This window comes from Chelon labrosus (genome assembly GCF_963514085.1).
Source record: "Chelon labrosus genome assembly, chromosome: 4".
NCBI lineage: Eukaryota > Metazoa > Chordata > Actinopteri > Mugiliformes > Mugilidae > Chelon > Chelon labrosus.
In genome coordinates, this window is record NC_140340.1 from 29,534,328 (window position 1) to 29,551,748 (window position 17,421).

At 40.7% G+C, this 17,421-nt stretch overlaps 1 protein-coding gene across 2 annotated transcripts in view; it reads left to right on the top strand.

The window, feature by feature from the left end:
• cpne5b (copine Vb) overlaps positions 1-17,421 on the top strand; it is a gene marked incomplete at its 3' end in the record, with an annotated part of 121,878 nt that overhangs the window by 42,319 nt on the left and 62,138 nt on the right. For both annotated transcript variants that reach the window (XM_084543597.1, XM_084543596.1), the window contains one exon: positions 298-374. In XM_084543597.1, coding sequence (XP_084399723.1) covers positions 298-374 — 77 coding nt within the window. The remainder of the gene's footprint in view (positions 1-297; positions 375-17,421) is intronic.

Sequence of the window (17,421 nt, forward strand, 5' to 3'; positions counted from 1 at the left end):
TAATCATTCCTTCATTGGCTCTTTTTTGTTGTTGTTGTTGTTTTTGACAAATGTCAAGCCAGGACAGTATGTTCTGTCGGGTAAAGTTGTGGTTGCACAGACCAAATTTAATATTTGACCAAAAGATGAATAAGCCACGAATGAACAAGCCTCTCTGGATGAAACTAATTGGCATGAATTCCAGAGGTGGTAGAATGGGTGAAATATCACTTTTTAAGTCTGATTATACCCTTTCTACTTCACATCCCTTCCCAAATCTGTCCTCTATACTTTCTTCTTTTCCTTCCTACCCTCCAGGACTTTTTGGGTCAGATGTTCTGCACTCTTGGGGAGATTGTTGGATCCCCAGCCAGTCGTCTGGAGAAACCACTGGGGTGAGTAAAAGTTTCAGATGATTTTCTCAGAGGCAAACTGCCCCTTGACTCTAAATGTGACTAAGGAAGCCCAAACTGTGCTAACTGGTGCTAAGAGGGAAACTTAGACTGAGGAAAGTCTAAGAATGACCTATCTCAGTTCCATTGCAGGCTTTGGGTCAATAACTATCTTACCAGGGCTGCACATTGTCATGAAATAAGACCTAAATAGCTCCGACCTGCACTGTTAAAACCCAATGAGTGTCTCACACTGCAAAATTTCAAAGCAGTAAAAAGTGAATGGGTGCACTGAATTTTTCTCTACAACTAAAAATTGTTAGTTCCATTAAGCTCACAACTTTCAGCACATAACAGTGTGGCATCCTGCAAAATAAATAGTCTGCATGATGATGACTAATATGAAGAAAGCAAGTTAGGGACGTAGGAAGTGAGCTAAAATGTGAAATGACAAGAGGGGGATGAGAACAAAGAGAGGACACATGGGCGATTTAGAAGGAAATGTGAGGAAAAGACACAGATCAGACACAGAAGGAGGGGAGAGGGCTACACGTCCTACAGATGTTTTCCACCAATAATTATTGTCATTAAAGAAAAGGGAGAAGAACGGAACAAAATTACCCAAATCACTGCTCGTATCCTCTGATTGCGCTCTGGCTGAGGAAAATGGACTGTTAATAGAATATCCTGTTATCTGTCTTTATACATCTATCAGGCAGCATCATCATCATCGCCATCCGCCTTCAGAGCGACTGTGCCGTTCGGTTGAAGTCATTAAAATGCCACATTCAGGACAATAGGCTGGTTCGTACTTCTGAACGTGTTACCTTGGAGAGTATTAGGACTGAACAGTTGAATGCTGCTATTCAGCTTTGAAGGGAATTAGATATTATGGACAAGTTCTTCCAACAGTGAACGACCTAACAACAGCAAAGGAAAAATAAATCAAAGCTGATTTTGGAGTCAAGAGTACAATGTGTGTATATGTGTTTTACTCATTGATCTGCTGATTGACCATTGTGTAGAATTCTATAGAAATGGCCAAGTGTCTCACACAATTAAATGACAACTAGGTTAACTAAAATTTGAATTGTGCAAAACTACGGGAATTCCAACCACTACACTGTATTGATGATTTGTTCACTTGATGACTGTGTGGGGCTGAAGAGAAGGAGAAAGATGTTAGACACACATCAGTGGACTTGTGTATCAGACATAGTAAAACTATTTGTAGCAGCAGCGGGTTTGTGCCGAACACGTTTTAAAGAACTATTATAATTTTGTTACTTGTGCCTCTTTTATTGATTGGTTTGCAACAACTGTTTTTTTTTTTCTTTTTCTTTATCCTCCTGGAACACGTTATTCTGTAATGTGACAACCTACATAGAGAACATCCTGTATCGACGTTTCGATAGCAGGCACTTAGGTGGACATCTGTGGTTTATGAACACACACGCTGTGTCTGAAACCACTTGCAATTTTTTATTTGGTACATAGCAAGAATGGAGGAGTTAGCCTTCGAATCTATCCAAGTGCAGAGGCTTGGAAGAGAGACGGAGAGGAAAAAGAAATGTGGACAATGGAAATGTTCATAGAATTCATAGAATTTTTATTTTGAGATTGGCGTCATATACAAATACATCAAATCAGGGCTCGGTTTTCAAGATACAGTAAGTGAGAGACATTTGAAAGCCGAATTCAATAGCGACCAACTGTCGAACTAGCTGTTTCTAGTGCTGCGTTTGTGTGTTCAACAAATCAACGTACGCTTACATGCACTCAGTTCAGGGTTTCTTTTATGCAGGGGAAAGTCCGTAAAATACACCTTTAAAACAAGATTCTTAAAGGTAAATTTGTCTCAGCGCAGACACAAAAAAGTGGGTACATCCTTCATATATATATGGCACGTTAGAAAAGGAAATGGAACGTTTGCCAAATTATTCATATTTATTTGAGGCGCTCTGCAGCTGAGAGATAACACAACTGCTTGCCAAGTTCTACCCTTTAGAGAGTCTTTATCCTTCTTTTGAAAAAAAAAAAAAGCTGTAAAATAAAGCTCCCACATGGTGGAAAACCTCCACAACCCAAATTTAAAACAAAATTGCTATTTCCGCTACATTTGGTATATGTAGGGCAAGCCTGCGTTTGAGATGGTCATCAGCAGCAACACTAGAATAATGGTTGCTGTGGAACTGCAGGTTATTATTATTATTTTTTTTAATTTATGGCAGATCATATGTTTGATCACAGCTTCATGAATCAGATATTGGGAACAGTTCCACTCAGTTCTCGAAATGACAGTTTGAGAAACGATAATGATTTTGGTGGACATTTTCTTCAGCTCATTTGACTTTAATCTTCCTGAAATTAGTGCTTGTTTAATTAGGCAGCAGCCATTGTGATTTTCATTATGCAAAAAAACGCTCCTGAAGGTGTAGTGAGGGAGAGAAAGAGAGAGAAGGTGACATTACTGAGCAGTCAGACAGGGACAGGGACACAAGCGAAGATGGAGACACTCAAAACAACCTGTAATAGCTTGTCTGAGTCTACACAACATGAGTCACAGTGGAAGAGAAGCATGTAGTGAAGATGCAAGAGGCAGTACACTATGTCCAGTCTACCATGAACACTTAAAACACTGCACACATTCAAACATGACAGTTCCTATTTATTCCAGTCTAACCATCCATGCATATGAACGGAACAAAAAGAATGTCTTGACTCAACTCTCTCTCACCTGTAGTAAACCCAAAGTCATTTTTACAACCTTTTATTTATTAACAGATGCCATAGTCTCTGTACCCTTCAGCTCTTCTGCTGCGGGTCTTGAAGTCTGCTCCCCTGCATGTTGACTGCTTTTGCAGCTACGTGCTTTTGCAGCTAAGTTTTTGTCTTTCGTCTGTTATAAAAATCTTCAGAGGAGCAATTTACATTGACAAGTAATATTTTATCAGATTGTGTGGTCTCAAAGCCTCTTGTCAGTCTTTACAGATTCTCTTTGAGGGCACTCAGGCATACATTAAACAAGCTCCAGAGAGATATGTGATACTGATACTGGTGCACGCCTCCTGTCATAACATTTTTTATTTTGCTTTGATAAAATTAGCTGACCCAGATGACATCCTTTGGATCAATGAATCACTCAGACATCACAAGCTGCGTTGAAACAGTTCTGAATGTCTTGTTGCTTCACCTGTTACACAAAGCTCTCAAGATCTCAATGTCTGTCTTTAAGCAATGTTTTCAGACTAAAAACCGTGACTGATTGAGCCACCACAATAAAAATTCCAGCATCATTCACTCCAGAAGAAAATAACTCAAAAACATCACTCATCAGAACTGTGTCAACAAACACTGAAAAAAAAATCCAGTAGCAAAAATGCAGTGCAGCTGAGATGCTGCTGTTTCTTGCAATCAAAGCTTTTGTTAACTCATCAGTCAGACTAGATTCTAGACAAGAAAAGATCAAGTCTCCTTACAGCTGTAAATGTCAAACAGGTTAGTGTGCTCTGTCCCTTTATTATTACTCACTCCTCAACACAATTGTAGCTCAAGCTTGGTCGCTGATTGTTAGCACAGGATAGCTTCTCAGCTCTGTGTAACTTAAAATAAATAAATCTTTGTTTTTGTGAGACAGTCAAACTTGCATCAGACTAATCTAAGAGACTTTTAAGGTAAGTGTAACACCACAGATCATTTCTAAGATACCTCTTTGAAGATGACCCCTTGTATTGTGTATGATGGTTCTCTGGAACTACCTTAGGGATATCTAAACAGAACTAAGCTATCACAAAGAGAATTCATTACTCCAGTGTTTGTCAAATGTCGTTTGCATGAGAGCTTCATCCAATATTTTATGTAAATAAACAGCTTTGATTGGGAAAGAATAAATTCCACCGTCACTTGCAATACAGACATGTCATAATGTGGACAGGAGGTAGAGTATGTAAAATTGTCAAGTCTTCATTCGTTTTTAGCTGATTACTTTTCTCCCTGTGATGTTCATGTGTAGCCTGGAAGCCAGGCTAAATTGCCCCGTCTGTAGAATTTTGGCGGTGGAAAGTTGGTCTTGAGTTGCTCCGCTGGGAACTGATCATGGCCCGGGAAAAAGATCTCTCGGGCCAGTCAAATCGTTTAGGCAGGGTTTATGTGGCGATGGACAAAAGAGTAAAAGTGACGTAGTCAAACACGTTATCTGAGTGCCGGGGAGTTGAATTTGTTTCCAATAAGAACTTTTCATTTAATTTTCATTTTCAGTGGGTATCTATGAAGAAGTGCTTGGGGACCATAGGGCAATGTTCATTTTGTTAAAGAAAACGGGACTAGAAAATTATTTTATGTTATTTGAATATCGGACATTCAAAATACATGATCTCTTTTTACGGGCTGACTCTTTCTCTTTTGTGCATACCTGTCATTGGATTGGATAAGGGGCCTTTGCCTATCTGATCTTCTTCTTCTCCTGGGATTTCTGGCAGTTTTAACACTACTGGGCATATCACTGCCTTCCGCAGGTTATGACTGTCTGAGGCAGTTGACGTTAAGCCCACCAAAACAGCCTCCATCTCGGCATGTAAGCTAACTATGAAGTTAAATAAGTCTTATCAAAGTACTTTTCAAGTTCCTGTTTTGCACTACATGAAGTTATTGGCTTCTGACTTGTTACTGTCACATATTTAAACACTGTAGTAGTGTGTATAATGGATTAGCATTTAGCAAACTAAAACAGTCCATAAATGTAGTTCCTGGAATGAATCCTTCTTGTGTATAAGTCCAAATACAAAGTAAAGTGCAGTGTACCATTCAAGTTGAAGCCTGGAATTTATTGTCTAAGAGTTGAAATGTTATTTTGCTTCAAAATGTTCACACCCTCAGTGGTTTCACCTCATTATGTTTGTACTTGAATTACCATAACAATAGTTATGAGTACTGTCCTCTCAAACGCACTCTCAGGAATATGTTCACCCGTTGCACTGCTTTTGAACATCTGTGGTTATTAATGCACTTTAATTAGACGTTTCACGAAATAAATGCTCTTATTTGTCGAAAGAATGTTGTTAGTTGCAGTTTGATTAAATGCAATTATTAAAAGTTGAAAATAATGCAATGATGTCTGAGACCATGAAAGATAAAAATGTCTAAAATGTGAAGACTAGTAAGTATTTTCTTCTTAAGACTAAATCAAAAATGTCTGTCATAATGAATCCCGCCGTAGGGTCACATTCCCATGAGGGTTCAATGAAAAAATAATATTAAAATGATTACATTATTATTAATAACACATTTGTGATCGGTTCGACTTTTGCGTGCAGAGGTATTTATTTGTCTTTATTAGCAGAAACAAGCCCTTAATAATGAAATACAGATGGCGTGTCATAGGTGGAAAGTCTTTACTTAGGAAAGCAGGAAACGACAAAGTCGAAAAATCACGAGGAACATAAATTGTACAAAGCACATCTGGAACAGACTAGAACATTTCTGACACTAAGTACAAAGACAAACTAGGAAAGTGGGAAGGGAACACAGAGATTAAGTACAAGGAGAACAATGAGACACAGGTGAGATACATCACAGCGGGGCTAACAATCAGGGGCATCAACCACGAGGGAGGAAGTGAAGACATCTGAAATGACAGAGTTAACTTACAAAATAAAATGCCCGAAACACAGAAATACAGTTAATCATGACCTCATGACCAGGTGCTGCTGAGCTGGATATGACATCAAGCCAAAATTGCAGTAATTTTGGTCATTTATAATAATGAAGTGCTGTTAGAGCTACTTTTGTTTCCAGGATCATTTTATCACTGAAAAATAAAAATGCATACTGAATGTATTAGCGCCTAAAAACAAACCTTGAGACATCCATGACCTGCAAACAACACCTGAGTATATTACTAGTTGTCCTTCTCATCGAGTAACCCTTCTCATTCACTGAGCAGGCGCAGTGTAGCACTGCCTAATGTAAGGCAGTTGTGATGTACAGCCAAAAACCTGAAAAGATTGATGAGCTGACATTTCGGATACTTCAGTTCCAGTTCCGTTTATTTTATCTTCACAACACAAATGTTCCTGAGGACAGCTAAACCTCAGACTGCTGTGCACACCAGCTAACACCGCTAATGGAAAAGAACCAGTTGCTCCTCCGTTTGCCCAGCTGTGACGTGCCATCACCATAAACAAGCCTATTATATTGTCTGTCCAGAGAGTCCAATTTTAACGCAGTGCTCTTTGTCAATTATGTATAGGAGAAAGTGTTCATGACCAGATGGAACTCACGACACGTGTGTGAGTGAGAGATAGAAAGAAAGAAACAGAGAGCCCGTCCGCCAAGCGAGACAGTTGTTTCATCTGAGCATCAAAGGCGCTCCGCTCTTTTATGATTGCTTCAGATTTTACAGTGTTCTCTCGCCACTGGCCACAAATGCATGAAAATGAATGCTACATGTGTTACATAATTCAAAATGGGGTTCCTCTTAACATGATATCACTGACGTTTGTTTTGAACAGTAACGTGTGACAGTGTTCACAGATACATGCACGCGCCGATTCCCACAAAAAAACTGCTGTGGAAATGTTCACAGCTCACTCAAACTGCTCAAGCACTTAAGTAAGCAATGTAATTTAATAATTCATTTACAAAATTATTCTTTTCAGATGTTAATATAAAAGGCTCATCAAAGACGCATTTATAAACTTCATTTTACTTGCTTTTATGTGTTTAATTGTACTCTTTTGTCATTAAGAGTGCTTTAAGTGTTTTCAAATGGACACCTCTTTATTTACATTTTCTTTTCAATTTTCTTTAATGAGCTTTTGTGTTTAAGCATTGGATGATGGTTGAGGAATAACCGCTGACAGATGCATGTGTTATGAATGAGTGACTGTAGTATGGTTGCTCGTTCGGGTCACAACGTGGAAAAATAGTACAAGTATGCCACTGGTTGGGGCCTTTGGGCTTTGGGATAGTGAAAATCCTGTTTGCTGATCCTTTAACTGACACATCATAAAGACAGGGCGAGCTCAGAGCAGACAGTTGATTAAAGGTGTTTTTATGCCCATCTACGTCTGCCAGTAAGGATCAACTACCCCGGCATTTCAGATTGTACTGATGACGCGAGATTTAGTTTGAATCTTTTTGGGAGGGTGACGAGTTGTTTTTTTTATTTCTCCCTCGTCAGCCATGATCACATTGAGAGGTTGTTGTTGAGAGGTTGGTCATAAAGCCCCATGTGTGTCTCATGTGTGTCGTGTTTCAGGGATGAGGAAAACAGAACCATTTTCCTGCAGTTTGTGTAAACACTACCTCAGTGTGAGCGGGAAATATGGCCTATTACATTACCATAGGAAGTACGGCTTCAATTATGCAAATGTCCCACAAGATAATTCGGCACTCTGCTGCCGTTCTGTTTTAGTGTGATTGCAAAATAAAATGTTATATAAGTGAGAAATTAATCGTGCAGGAGGTCTTAATGTTTTTGCACAGAACAGAACTTGCAGTTCACTTGATCTCTGGTGGAGAAAAGGTCTGTGCAAATAGTCTGGCTTCAGCCTAATTGTCCTGTTTATATTCCTAACGTATTCATAACGTATTCCTTAAGAACAGATCACAAGTAGCCGTAATGGACCATATTCAATTTGAGAATGTTTCAGGTAAAAAAAAAAAAAAGTCAGGATGTGGCCATAATATCATTGAGTCTAATGCAATCCAATGCAACACTGAGCAACAGATACTACACCTGCAAAGCTTATAATAATCCATTTTTTGTTCTGACAAAGACAAATGTTGATTCAATCTTGGTGAAATATTTCAACATTTACTAAATGAATTGGCTCACAGTTTCTGACATGCATGGTTCCCAGACGATTATTTGCTGTGGAAATCCCTTGGCTTTATCTGCTTGGCCCAACATGAGGTTGATATTTGTAGTTTTGCATGAGACATTTCAACCAATGGCAATTGGTAAATGCAAATATGATGAAGCACAGTTTTAATCTCAAAATGTTAATATGTTGTTGTTGTTTAGAGAACTACTTAATTAACCCAATCTGTGCTTTGTACTACAACAACGCTGAATTAAGATGCTTATATAATGGTGAACATTAAACTTGTCACTGTGAGTGTAGTATTCTGATAAAGTTAGTATTTAGCTTAAAGCACAGCCTCACAGAGCTGTTGGAGTGGCAGCAGATTCTTGTTATTTAACAGGAGCCTTTTAATATTTGGAAGAAACGAAAGCCAAAATGCACTGTATATTTTACACTTACTAACCATGAAATCTCTACGTATTCTTAGTTTGTTTGCACGTTGGATATGCTCACTACAGATTCAAATTCTTTGAAACACTTTGAAATGTGCTGCAACACCAGTTTGGTGACATTTCACAGTTTCTTTCCAGTTATTCCATTTTAAAATCAGCTACAAAACTAGATGCCTCAATACACCAAACAAGCAATCACATACTGAAGATAGCATGAGGCTAAAAAAGATAAACAGCAGAAGGCGCATCATATACACTATATTACCAAAAGTATTCGCTCACCTGCCTTTACTCATTCTATGAACTGAAGTGCCATCCCATTCCTAACTCATAGAATTCAATATGATGTCGGTCCACCTTTTGCAGCTATTACAGCTTCAACTCTTCTGGGAAGACTGTCCACAAGGTTGAGGAGAGTGTTTATAGGAATTTTTGACCATTCTTCCAAAAGCGCATTGGTGAGGTCACACACTGATGTTGGTCGAGAAGGCCTGGCTCTCAGTCTCCGCTCTAATTCATCCCAAAGGTGTTCTATCGGGTTCAGGTCAGGACTCTGTGCAGGCCAGTCAAGTTCATCCACACCAGACTCTGTCATCCACGTCTTTATGGACCTTGCTTTGTGCACTGGTGCACAGTCATGTTGGAAGAGGAAGGGGCCCGCTCCAAACTGTTCCCACAAGGTTGGGAGCATGGAATTGTCCAAAATGTTTTGGTATCCTGAAGCATTCAATGTTCCTTTCACTGGAACTAAGGGGCCAAGCCCAGCTCCTGAAAAACAACCCCATACCATAATTCCTCCTCCACCAAATTTCACAGTTGGCACAATGCAATCTGAAATGTACCGTTCTCCTGGCAACCTCCAAACCCAGACTCGTCCATCAGATTGCCAGATGGAAAAGCGTGATTCATCACTCCAGAGAACGCGTCTCCACTGCTCTAGAGGCCAGTGGCGGCGTGCTTTACACCATTGCATCCGACGCCTTGCATTGCACTTGGTGATGTGTGGCTTGGCTGCAGCTGCTCGGCCATGGAAACCCATTCCATGAAGCTCTCTGCGTACTGTACTTGGGCTAATCTGAAGGTCACATGAAGTTTGTAGCTCTGTAGCAATTGACTGTGCAGAAAGTCGGCGACCTCTTTGCACTATGCGCTTCAGCATCCGCTGACCCCTCTCCGTCACTTTACGTGGCCTACCACTTCGTGGCTGAGTTGCTGTTTTTCTCAAACGCTTCCATTTTGTTATAATAGAGCTGACAGTTGACTGTGGAATATTTAGGAGCGAGGAAATTTCACGACTGGATTTGTTGCACAAGTGGCATCCTATGACAGTTCCACGCTGGAATTCACTGAGCTCCTGAGAGCGGCCCATTCTTTCACAAATGTCTTGTTTCACAGTCTGCATGCCTGAGTGCTTGAATTTATACACCTGGGGCCAGGCCAAGTGATTAGAACACCTGATTCTGATCATTTGAATGGGTGAGCGAATACTTTTGGTAATATAGTGTAGCTTTAATGAAAGACACAACAAAGCCACCAAGCCCAGCTGAACCACCAACCTCAGGCCCTCAAACATCTTATGAGTGATCAAATGTAAAAAAAATCTTGGGCAAAGCGATGCAAAAAACAGAGATTGTGAAATACCGAGCCTTCTCTTCTTTTTTCTTTTTCTGTGTTGGCTTTAAGTTTTCGACTGTGCAGAAACGCTCCTTCTCTCCAGACACCGCACAGCTCAAGACATCCTGGAGCTGACCATAAACACTGCCGTTTTTTAACCAATGCCCACGGATCAGCTCCACTGCAGCAGATGGGAGTTTAAACGGCCCACTCAGGGGCACACTTATGATAGACAAGCTGGCAGAATTATTACCATTCACTTCACTCCAACTCAAACGTTCAGACTCTCCAGTGTACTATTGTTAGAAAATTTGCTTTTGTTTGTGAACAATACTGTATTATGAGGGTAGTGAAAGAACCACTAATTGGAAGCTGTGCAGAATACACAGTAAATAGCGTATTAAAGAGAAGCTTACAGATGTATGCACGTTATTAGGGACTATAAAGTTGAATTAACACTACAAAGACAGAAAGGAGACTAAGATCAGAGAAAAGAAGAGAAGTGCAATCATTGATTAAAAGCACAGGAAGGACATCAGAAAATTGTTGAGCGAAGACGACAAGCAGGAGGTGTGTGTAAGTGTGTGTGGCCTTTTACTGAATGTCAGTGCAGATTACTAGAGCAGAGTAGTGAAACTGAGGGAAAGTATTTGTGAATGTCAATAGAGGCGAGTGTGCACATGCATGATCCCCAGCTGGATACAATGACAAACCAAGCACGACACCACAGCCTCGCTGTCTCCAACTGTCGGCTCCTGGCACCCTTGGATGAAGTGACAGCTACTGTAGGATATTTGCCACCATAAGAGCTACTGAAACGGGATGTTATCCTATTTCCAGAGTGTATGGGGTTTATGGTTGACATTTGTTATTAAAGTAAATGATTACAGAAAGCTGCCACACTTCTCTTTTAGCTTACAGCAGTTACAAAAACTACTTTCTCACTTGCCTAAAGGGACATTTACTGTAAGCATGCAGATCCGCCTCTGAAACATAATGCCACAAGCATAAATGAATAGAGGTAAATGGTCTTATATTTATGTAGCGCTTTTTTACTTATTGGTACTCAAAACGTTTTACACTCACAATGACTCATCTACCCATTTGTTCACACAAATGCACACCCATTTAGACGGCAGCGCCAAGCACTGAGAGCAACTTCAGTACCTTTCTCAAAGAGTCTTTAGCATGCGGTCCATGTACCGGGGATCGAAATGCTAACCCTCAGGTTTGTGGACAACCTTCCTACTGAGCCAGTAGTCCTCTGACCAAATTGACTTTTTGACAGCTCGAAAGTAGTGTTTCTTTACAGAAACTAACGATTACACTTAAATTACTCTCTGTCAACCCTTTAGTTTGGATTATTTCTTTGGTAGAAAATACCTCCAGTGAAACTTGACCGCAAAGTTCTTCATCATTCTGAGGACCGCAAACAAAAATCCATCACTTCCATTATTTTCAAGTTCGTCATTGCCTCAACTGGTTGTGGAGATGGATGTCTCAAAACTACAACACACTTCATCAACCATATCTGTATGGGAGGATACAGTGGATGCTCAGACTGCTGTGATAGCCGCAGGCACCATGATTAATGTGCAGGACCTGTGGGCCGGGTCATAAAAGGCAACATTCTGATTCATAGTGGATGGGCTGCGGGAGGTTGAATAATAACCCGCATCGATAATGAGGAAAATATTACCCATTCACATTCTCTAAAATGTTTTTGTCAGGCAGACATTTATGGTTTTAGTTCGAAGGGATTTAAGATGTTCTCTTGTAATAAAACTATTAATAAAAATGGCAGCAGGAGTAAACACCTGTTGGTATTCATTTTACCAAAAAAAATATCTTAGTAATGTTACCACATCATCACACTTACATACCGCTGAGGAAAAATGGTAATGTGTGACTGGGATCGGGTCTCTACATCAGAAAAAAAATAATTTGTTTGGGTGGGTGGCTGGTGGATGGCTTAGGCGTACATGCAGAGTCGGCTGGCATCAAAGCCAGAATGTGCATCTCCGCTACAGTTGATAGCATTTAGATATCCAGTTAAGTTCACTATACACAATGCTTATCATTGCTATTTGGTCTTACTGAGTACAAACCTTGGTTAAAGTCCAGTCTTCAGTATGTATGGTATGATGTTAAGGGCTAATTATAACTTACATCAATCAATTTAAGACATTGTTTACAGAATAACGGATTCTCCTGGCTTTCTTCCCGGGTTAGGGTTAGGGTTTGGGTGATTATTGTGTTTTTTGGAGGCAACACTCTGTAGACTTGGGATTTGTAAATTAAGTTCAGACTTAGAGTAGAGGCTGTGAGTTCTCAGCTGTGTTTTTTTTTTTGTCAAATGCCTGTGTCAGCAAAGCCCTCTTCATGCCTCATTATTCATACAGATGCACTAATACATATTGACACCTATGAGTCGCCAATATCAATCACACTCCGCAACTGTAAGCCTCTGAGCAGCCCTGCTGGGTGTCTCACACTGAAGTGTTTTTTTCTGCTAGTAGCTCCGTTACAGCTGCTGGGAAGGAACATTTGATTTTCATTCTTATCTGTCCAGCCTTCTCAGCAGATTGAAAATTGAACAATTTGATTCTCTCTACGGGCCGGGTGTCTCTGTCTATTTCTTATACTCATCTTTTGAAATTTTCTGCTTCTCATCTTATTTCTCTCTATTTCCCCCTCACCTCACCTGTCATAAAACCACACATCTCTTTTTGTTGGTAAGGCTGTTTTTACCCACTCTTTGAGCGAGCTCTGCTCCGCTGTGCCTCATCGCTACTACTTCTACTATCTAGGGTAAGCAGATGCACATGGACACAGGACACGGAGGCAAAAAATAAATAAAAGCCACCGTAGCAGCTCCAGTTGGTGTCTCTGGGTGACATTTTTGTACGATAAGACTCGTGTGTGTTTTGCTTCACTGGAAAAAAAAAAGTGACATTTCATTCTGCTTATTTTGCGGGTGCAAGTGTAGTTTCAAAGGGCAGATCTGGTGTAGTTACTTGTGGATTGTGTTCCCATAGCGACGACGCCTAAGGAAGCGATCATGGAGAATGATAGGATTGTTTCCTGGGGGGTTTTGTGAATAAAATTTGTCTTCTATATACAATGCAAGGAAAATTTTACTCACAAAACAAGGAAGAATCCATTCCTACTCTCTTTCCTAATACAGTGGTAAGCGAGATTTAACAATTCTTACAGCTTGTGGCAATGTAGGGACCCTGGCAAGAGATTTGTAAGTCTTTACAAGCTAAGATATCATAGTTTTCTAGTTCTGACGATGCAGCATCGTTCAGATCCCTTCCCTTGAATCGCTGCTTTGATTTATTTGAAACTAAAACCTAGAAACGTAGACCTGTCTAAGCTTTGTAGTGGCATAAAAAAAGTTGTCCAGGCTGGTGCGAGCTCTTTTGCATAAACTCTACTATATAATGAGAATCATTCTTCCTAGCTACTCCAAGCGGGTTAAATACATGAAAAAACTAAAATGCTTCCCTCTCACAGCAAGGAATCAGACGGCATGCCCATGTTAGCTGATTTCTGAATAGCAGAAGCAGGTCAAAATGTTGTTATCCTTTGTGGTTATCAGGGCAGTTTCCAGTATCTTTTAATCTAGAGAGCTAATATTCACGTGTGCACATGTCACCCCTGACTCCCTGTTACCAGACAGGGTGGACAAAGAAAATATTTAACAATAAAATTCAACCAAGAATAGAAGATGAGTAAATATGAGCACCAGTACACACACAATAGTATCCCAGTGGTAAGGTTTAATCTCCCACACCCCCACACACATCCATCTGTGTTTTCCTCCTTTGGACGATGTGCTAATGGACGTCTGCTACAGTGGACTGATAAAGCTGTCATATCGCCTCCCTCTCTGCTTCTTTCTCTTTCTCCAACACAGAGCGATAAATCAAGTTTCTCCAATGGCATCACTTCCACAAAGAGACTTCTGTCTGCTAACAGATGCGCACACACACACACACACACGCACATGCAACACACACACACACACTCGTCGCAGACAGATACATTAGTTCTGGGTGCCTCAGCTCATCCTGTCAGTGTGGCTATTCATAGCTTCAAAACACAATATCCTCACCTGCTGTACTGCATCCCTCTCTGTATTATTCTGTCATGTATCTTTCATTTGTTCTTCTTCGTACACCATCCCCCCCTTCTGTCTCTCTCGCACACACACTCACACACACATCTACCTCTCTGATTCAGCTTCCATCCCACTGGATCCAGTGGCAGTGTTTTGCTCGCTCCCTGGGGATGCCTTTATTGGTGGCCTGGGCCGCTGTCACAAGAGTAATGTCTGTTCTGGGAATAACTGCACTGCAGATGTGGCTTTCCTTCGAGACAAAGATCGTACAGTAAATATGAGGTAGACTAAGACTTATTTCCTCGGGGGGTGGGTTTAAGCGGTCAAAAAGAGTAATGGGTGCGAGTGTAATTACAACTAGAGGGCTTCTTTTCCACATGAGTACCTAAAGTCTTCCTCTTCTAAGCTGCAGCTGTCTCTCTATCCTCTGGGACATGTACAGTGAACAGGGCTGGAGAAGATCTTTGGTAAAGGGTAAAAGGGCACCAGATAACTCTTTGCAATTGGGTCAGAATGTTTTATTCAAGGCAATTTGGTAGGAAGTCTAGATCAAAGTTAGAGAGGTGTCTCTGTATGGTTGTGAAAGATACATAATGAGTTCTGAAAGTCAGGTGCTTTTGAAGCTCACTTATACACGACGGCTGTCTGGGTGCAAAAGACCAAGGCGAACTCACTGTTCACTGGAAAAGGGATTGTTTAATCGTAGCTCAGCAAACGTAAGTAGGTGCAGCATGCCTGTGAGGCTTTAGCTTTACGTGCTAAGATGGCATACACAGGGCCCTTGGAAGGCCGGTACGCAACATATAAAGAGTTATTGGAAAACACAGTGGGAAAGTAAAAATTGCATTAAACTGTGTTCATCTGCTCCAGTGTAGGCGTACAGCCCCTGCAGCTGGTCCAGCAAAGTACCTACAGATGGAAAATTACAGAATAGTCCTTTTTACAACTGCCACATCAACTTTGTGGTGTCTCTGCACCGTGTGGAAGACAGTCCGAATGTTAATCTGATGGGTGCAGCCATTACGTGCAAACTGAAGACTCTTACGGGTTCTTCTTTTGAGAACTAGTTAGCTGTAACTATTACAAATTCAGTTTAAAGGAGTTTTAATCCATGTCATTGAGATAATGTTGATACCCAGCTACAGCTGAAAAATTGTTAAAAACAGAGCAAGCGCTTCTTGCTGTCAATGCTCTCTATTTGAAAAGAAAATACACTACTACTCCATCCATGTTCACCTGACGCTGCAAGCTCGCTGTCAGCATGTGAATCATGGGCAGTGTTTCCTTGTGGTAAATGTAAATCCTTGTGTCTGAATCAAGTGTGAATCAAGTGTATCAGTCTATCAAGTCTGGCTCCCACATATCTCCCACCCTCAGTCTGCTACTGTACTCTCTTTATACTCAAGACTATACAAACATCTATACCTCCAACTCCATTAGACAGTTTACAGACAACACTGCAGTGGTTAGACTCATCTCAGGTGGTTATGAGGTCCAGAAACTGATATTGTGTTGCTCTGCAAATAACCTGATCCTGAACAAAAAAAGAAAACTCAAAAACCATTCTGGACTTGCAGGTTCTAGGAACCCACATATCTGACAAACTCTCCTCGCTGATTGACCACAGCAGCACCTGCACTTCCTGAGAGTTCTAAAGGAACATCATCTTGTGTAGTATGCTGCTGGTGGCCTTCTACCATTCTGCAATAGAGAGCATCTTAACATATTGCCTCACAGTGTGGTATGCAGGCTGCTCAGCATCTGATCAAAAAGCCCTACAACAGGTCATCAAGCTAACACATGGGATCACCAGATGCCCTCTGCCCTCACTCCACGACATCTCACACACCTGCTACCTCTCAAGAGCTAAAAGCATTGTGAAGGACTGTTAGGACTAGGACGACCAGAACTTGTACCCACAGGCTAATGAACATTATTTTTTTCCAAAGCCATCCAGTTTGTTAATAAACATACTCAGTAACTATAAAACCAACCTTAATATTTATAATTCTGTACAATATATTTAATATTAGCCCTGCGATAGACTGGCGACCTGTCCAGGGTGTACCACGCCTCTCGCCCGATGACAGCTGGGATAGGCTCCAGCAACCCCGCGACCCTTCACAGGAATAAGTGGTTACAGAAGATGAATGAATGAATGAATATTTAATATTATGGTCTCGGTCTGTGTTGTGTACAATTTTGTTGTAACCTGTATACAGTGATAACGTATGAAAGAAAGGCTTGTCTTTCATTCTCACTGGTCGTTGCTGCAGTCAAGTGATTAATTATGATAATTAGATTTGATACACACCCACAAAGCCAAAGGTTTTGTTCTTTTTTTTTTTTCTTTTTTATTCTTTTTTTTGTCTATTGTCACTACAACATTAAAATTCCATGGTTTCTTGTCGCCACATTGCTGCTAGTCAGTTAAATCAACAAAGTTGATCGTTTTTGACTGGAAATGATGAGCTTTTCTTCACTGTTGCGTGAAATTACTGGGGCCGTTAGTCAAATAAAAAAATACCACTGTTATTATGGAACTGCATTATGTTCTGTGCAAGAATGGAAATCAGTTATTGTGGCGGATGGGGCTTAGTTGATGGTCAGTTTGCTGTGTGTGGGGGGGGGGGGGGGTCACACTGCATTTAACAGCAGTGTGACTTTATTATTTGTGTCAGTCACAAGCCACGGTGGCTTCAAGTTGTACGTAAGAAGATGGCTGCACAAGAAGAGTCTTAGTTTCTATGTGATTATATTTATTAGTTATTGCCTTTTTTAATCTCTGAAGTGCAAACACACCAGTGAAGTAACAGAAGAGAGGAAGGCAAAAGGGAAAAAATATTTCCCACCAACCCCTCCAGCTTCTGTTTTACATCTGACAGAGAAATTCTTGAAGCTCTGATGAAAAGTGATGGCTGTACTGCCTAGGGCAGCTTGTGTTTGCAGGGCTAGGTGATGTGAAACGGATGGTTCAGGGGTGCTCAGCTCCATGGAAATGTGTTCGCCAGAGAGGGGTTTGCCCCTCAGGAACATCACCAGCGTGTTCC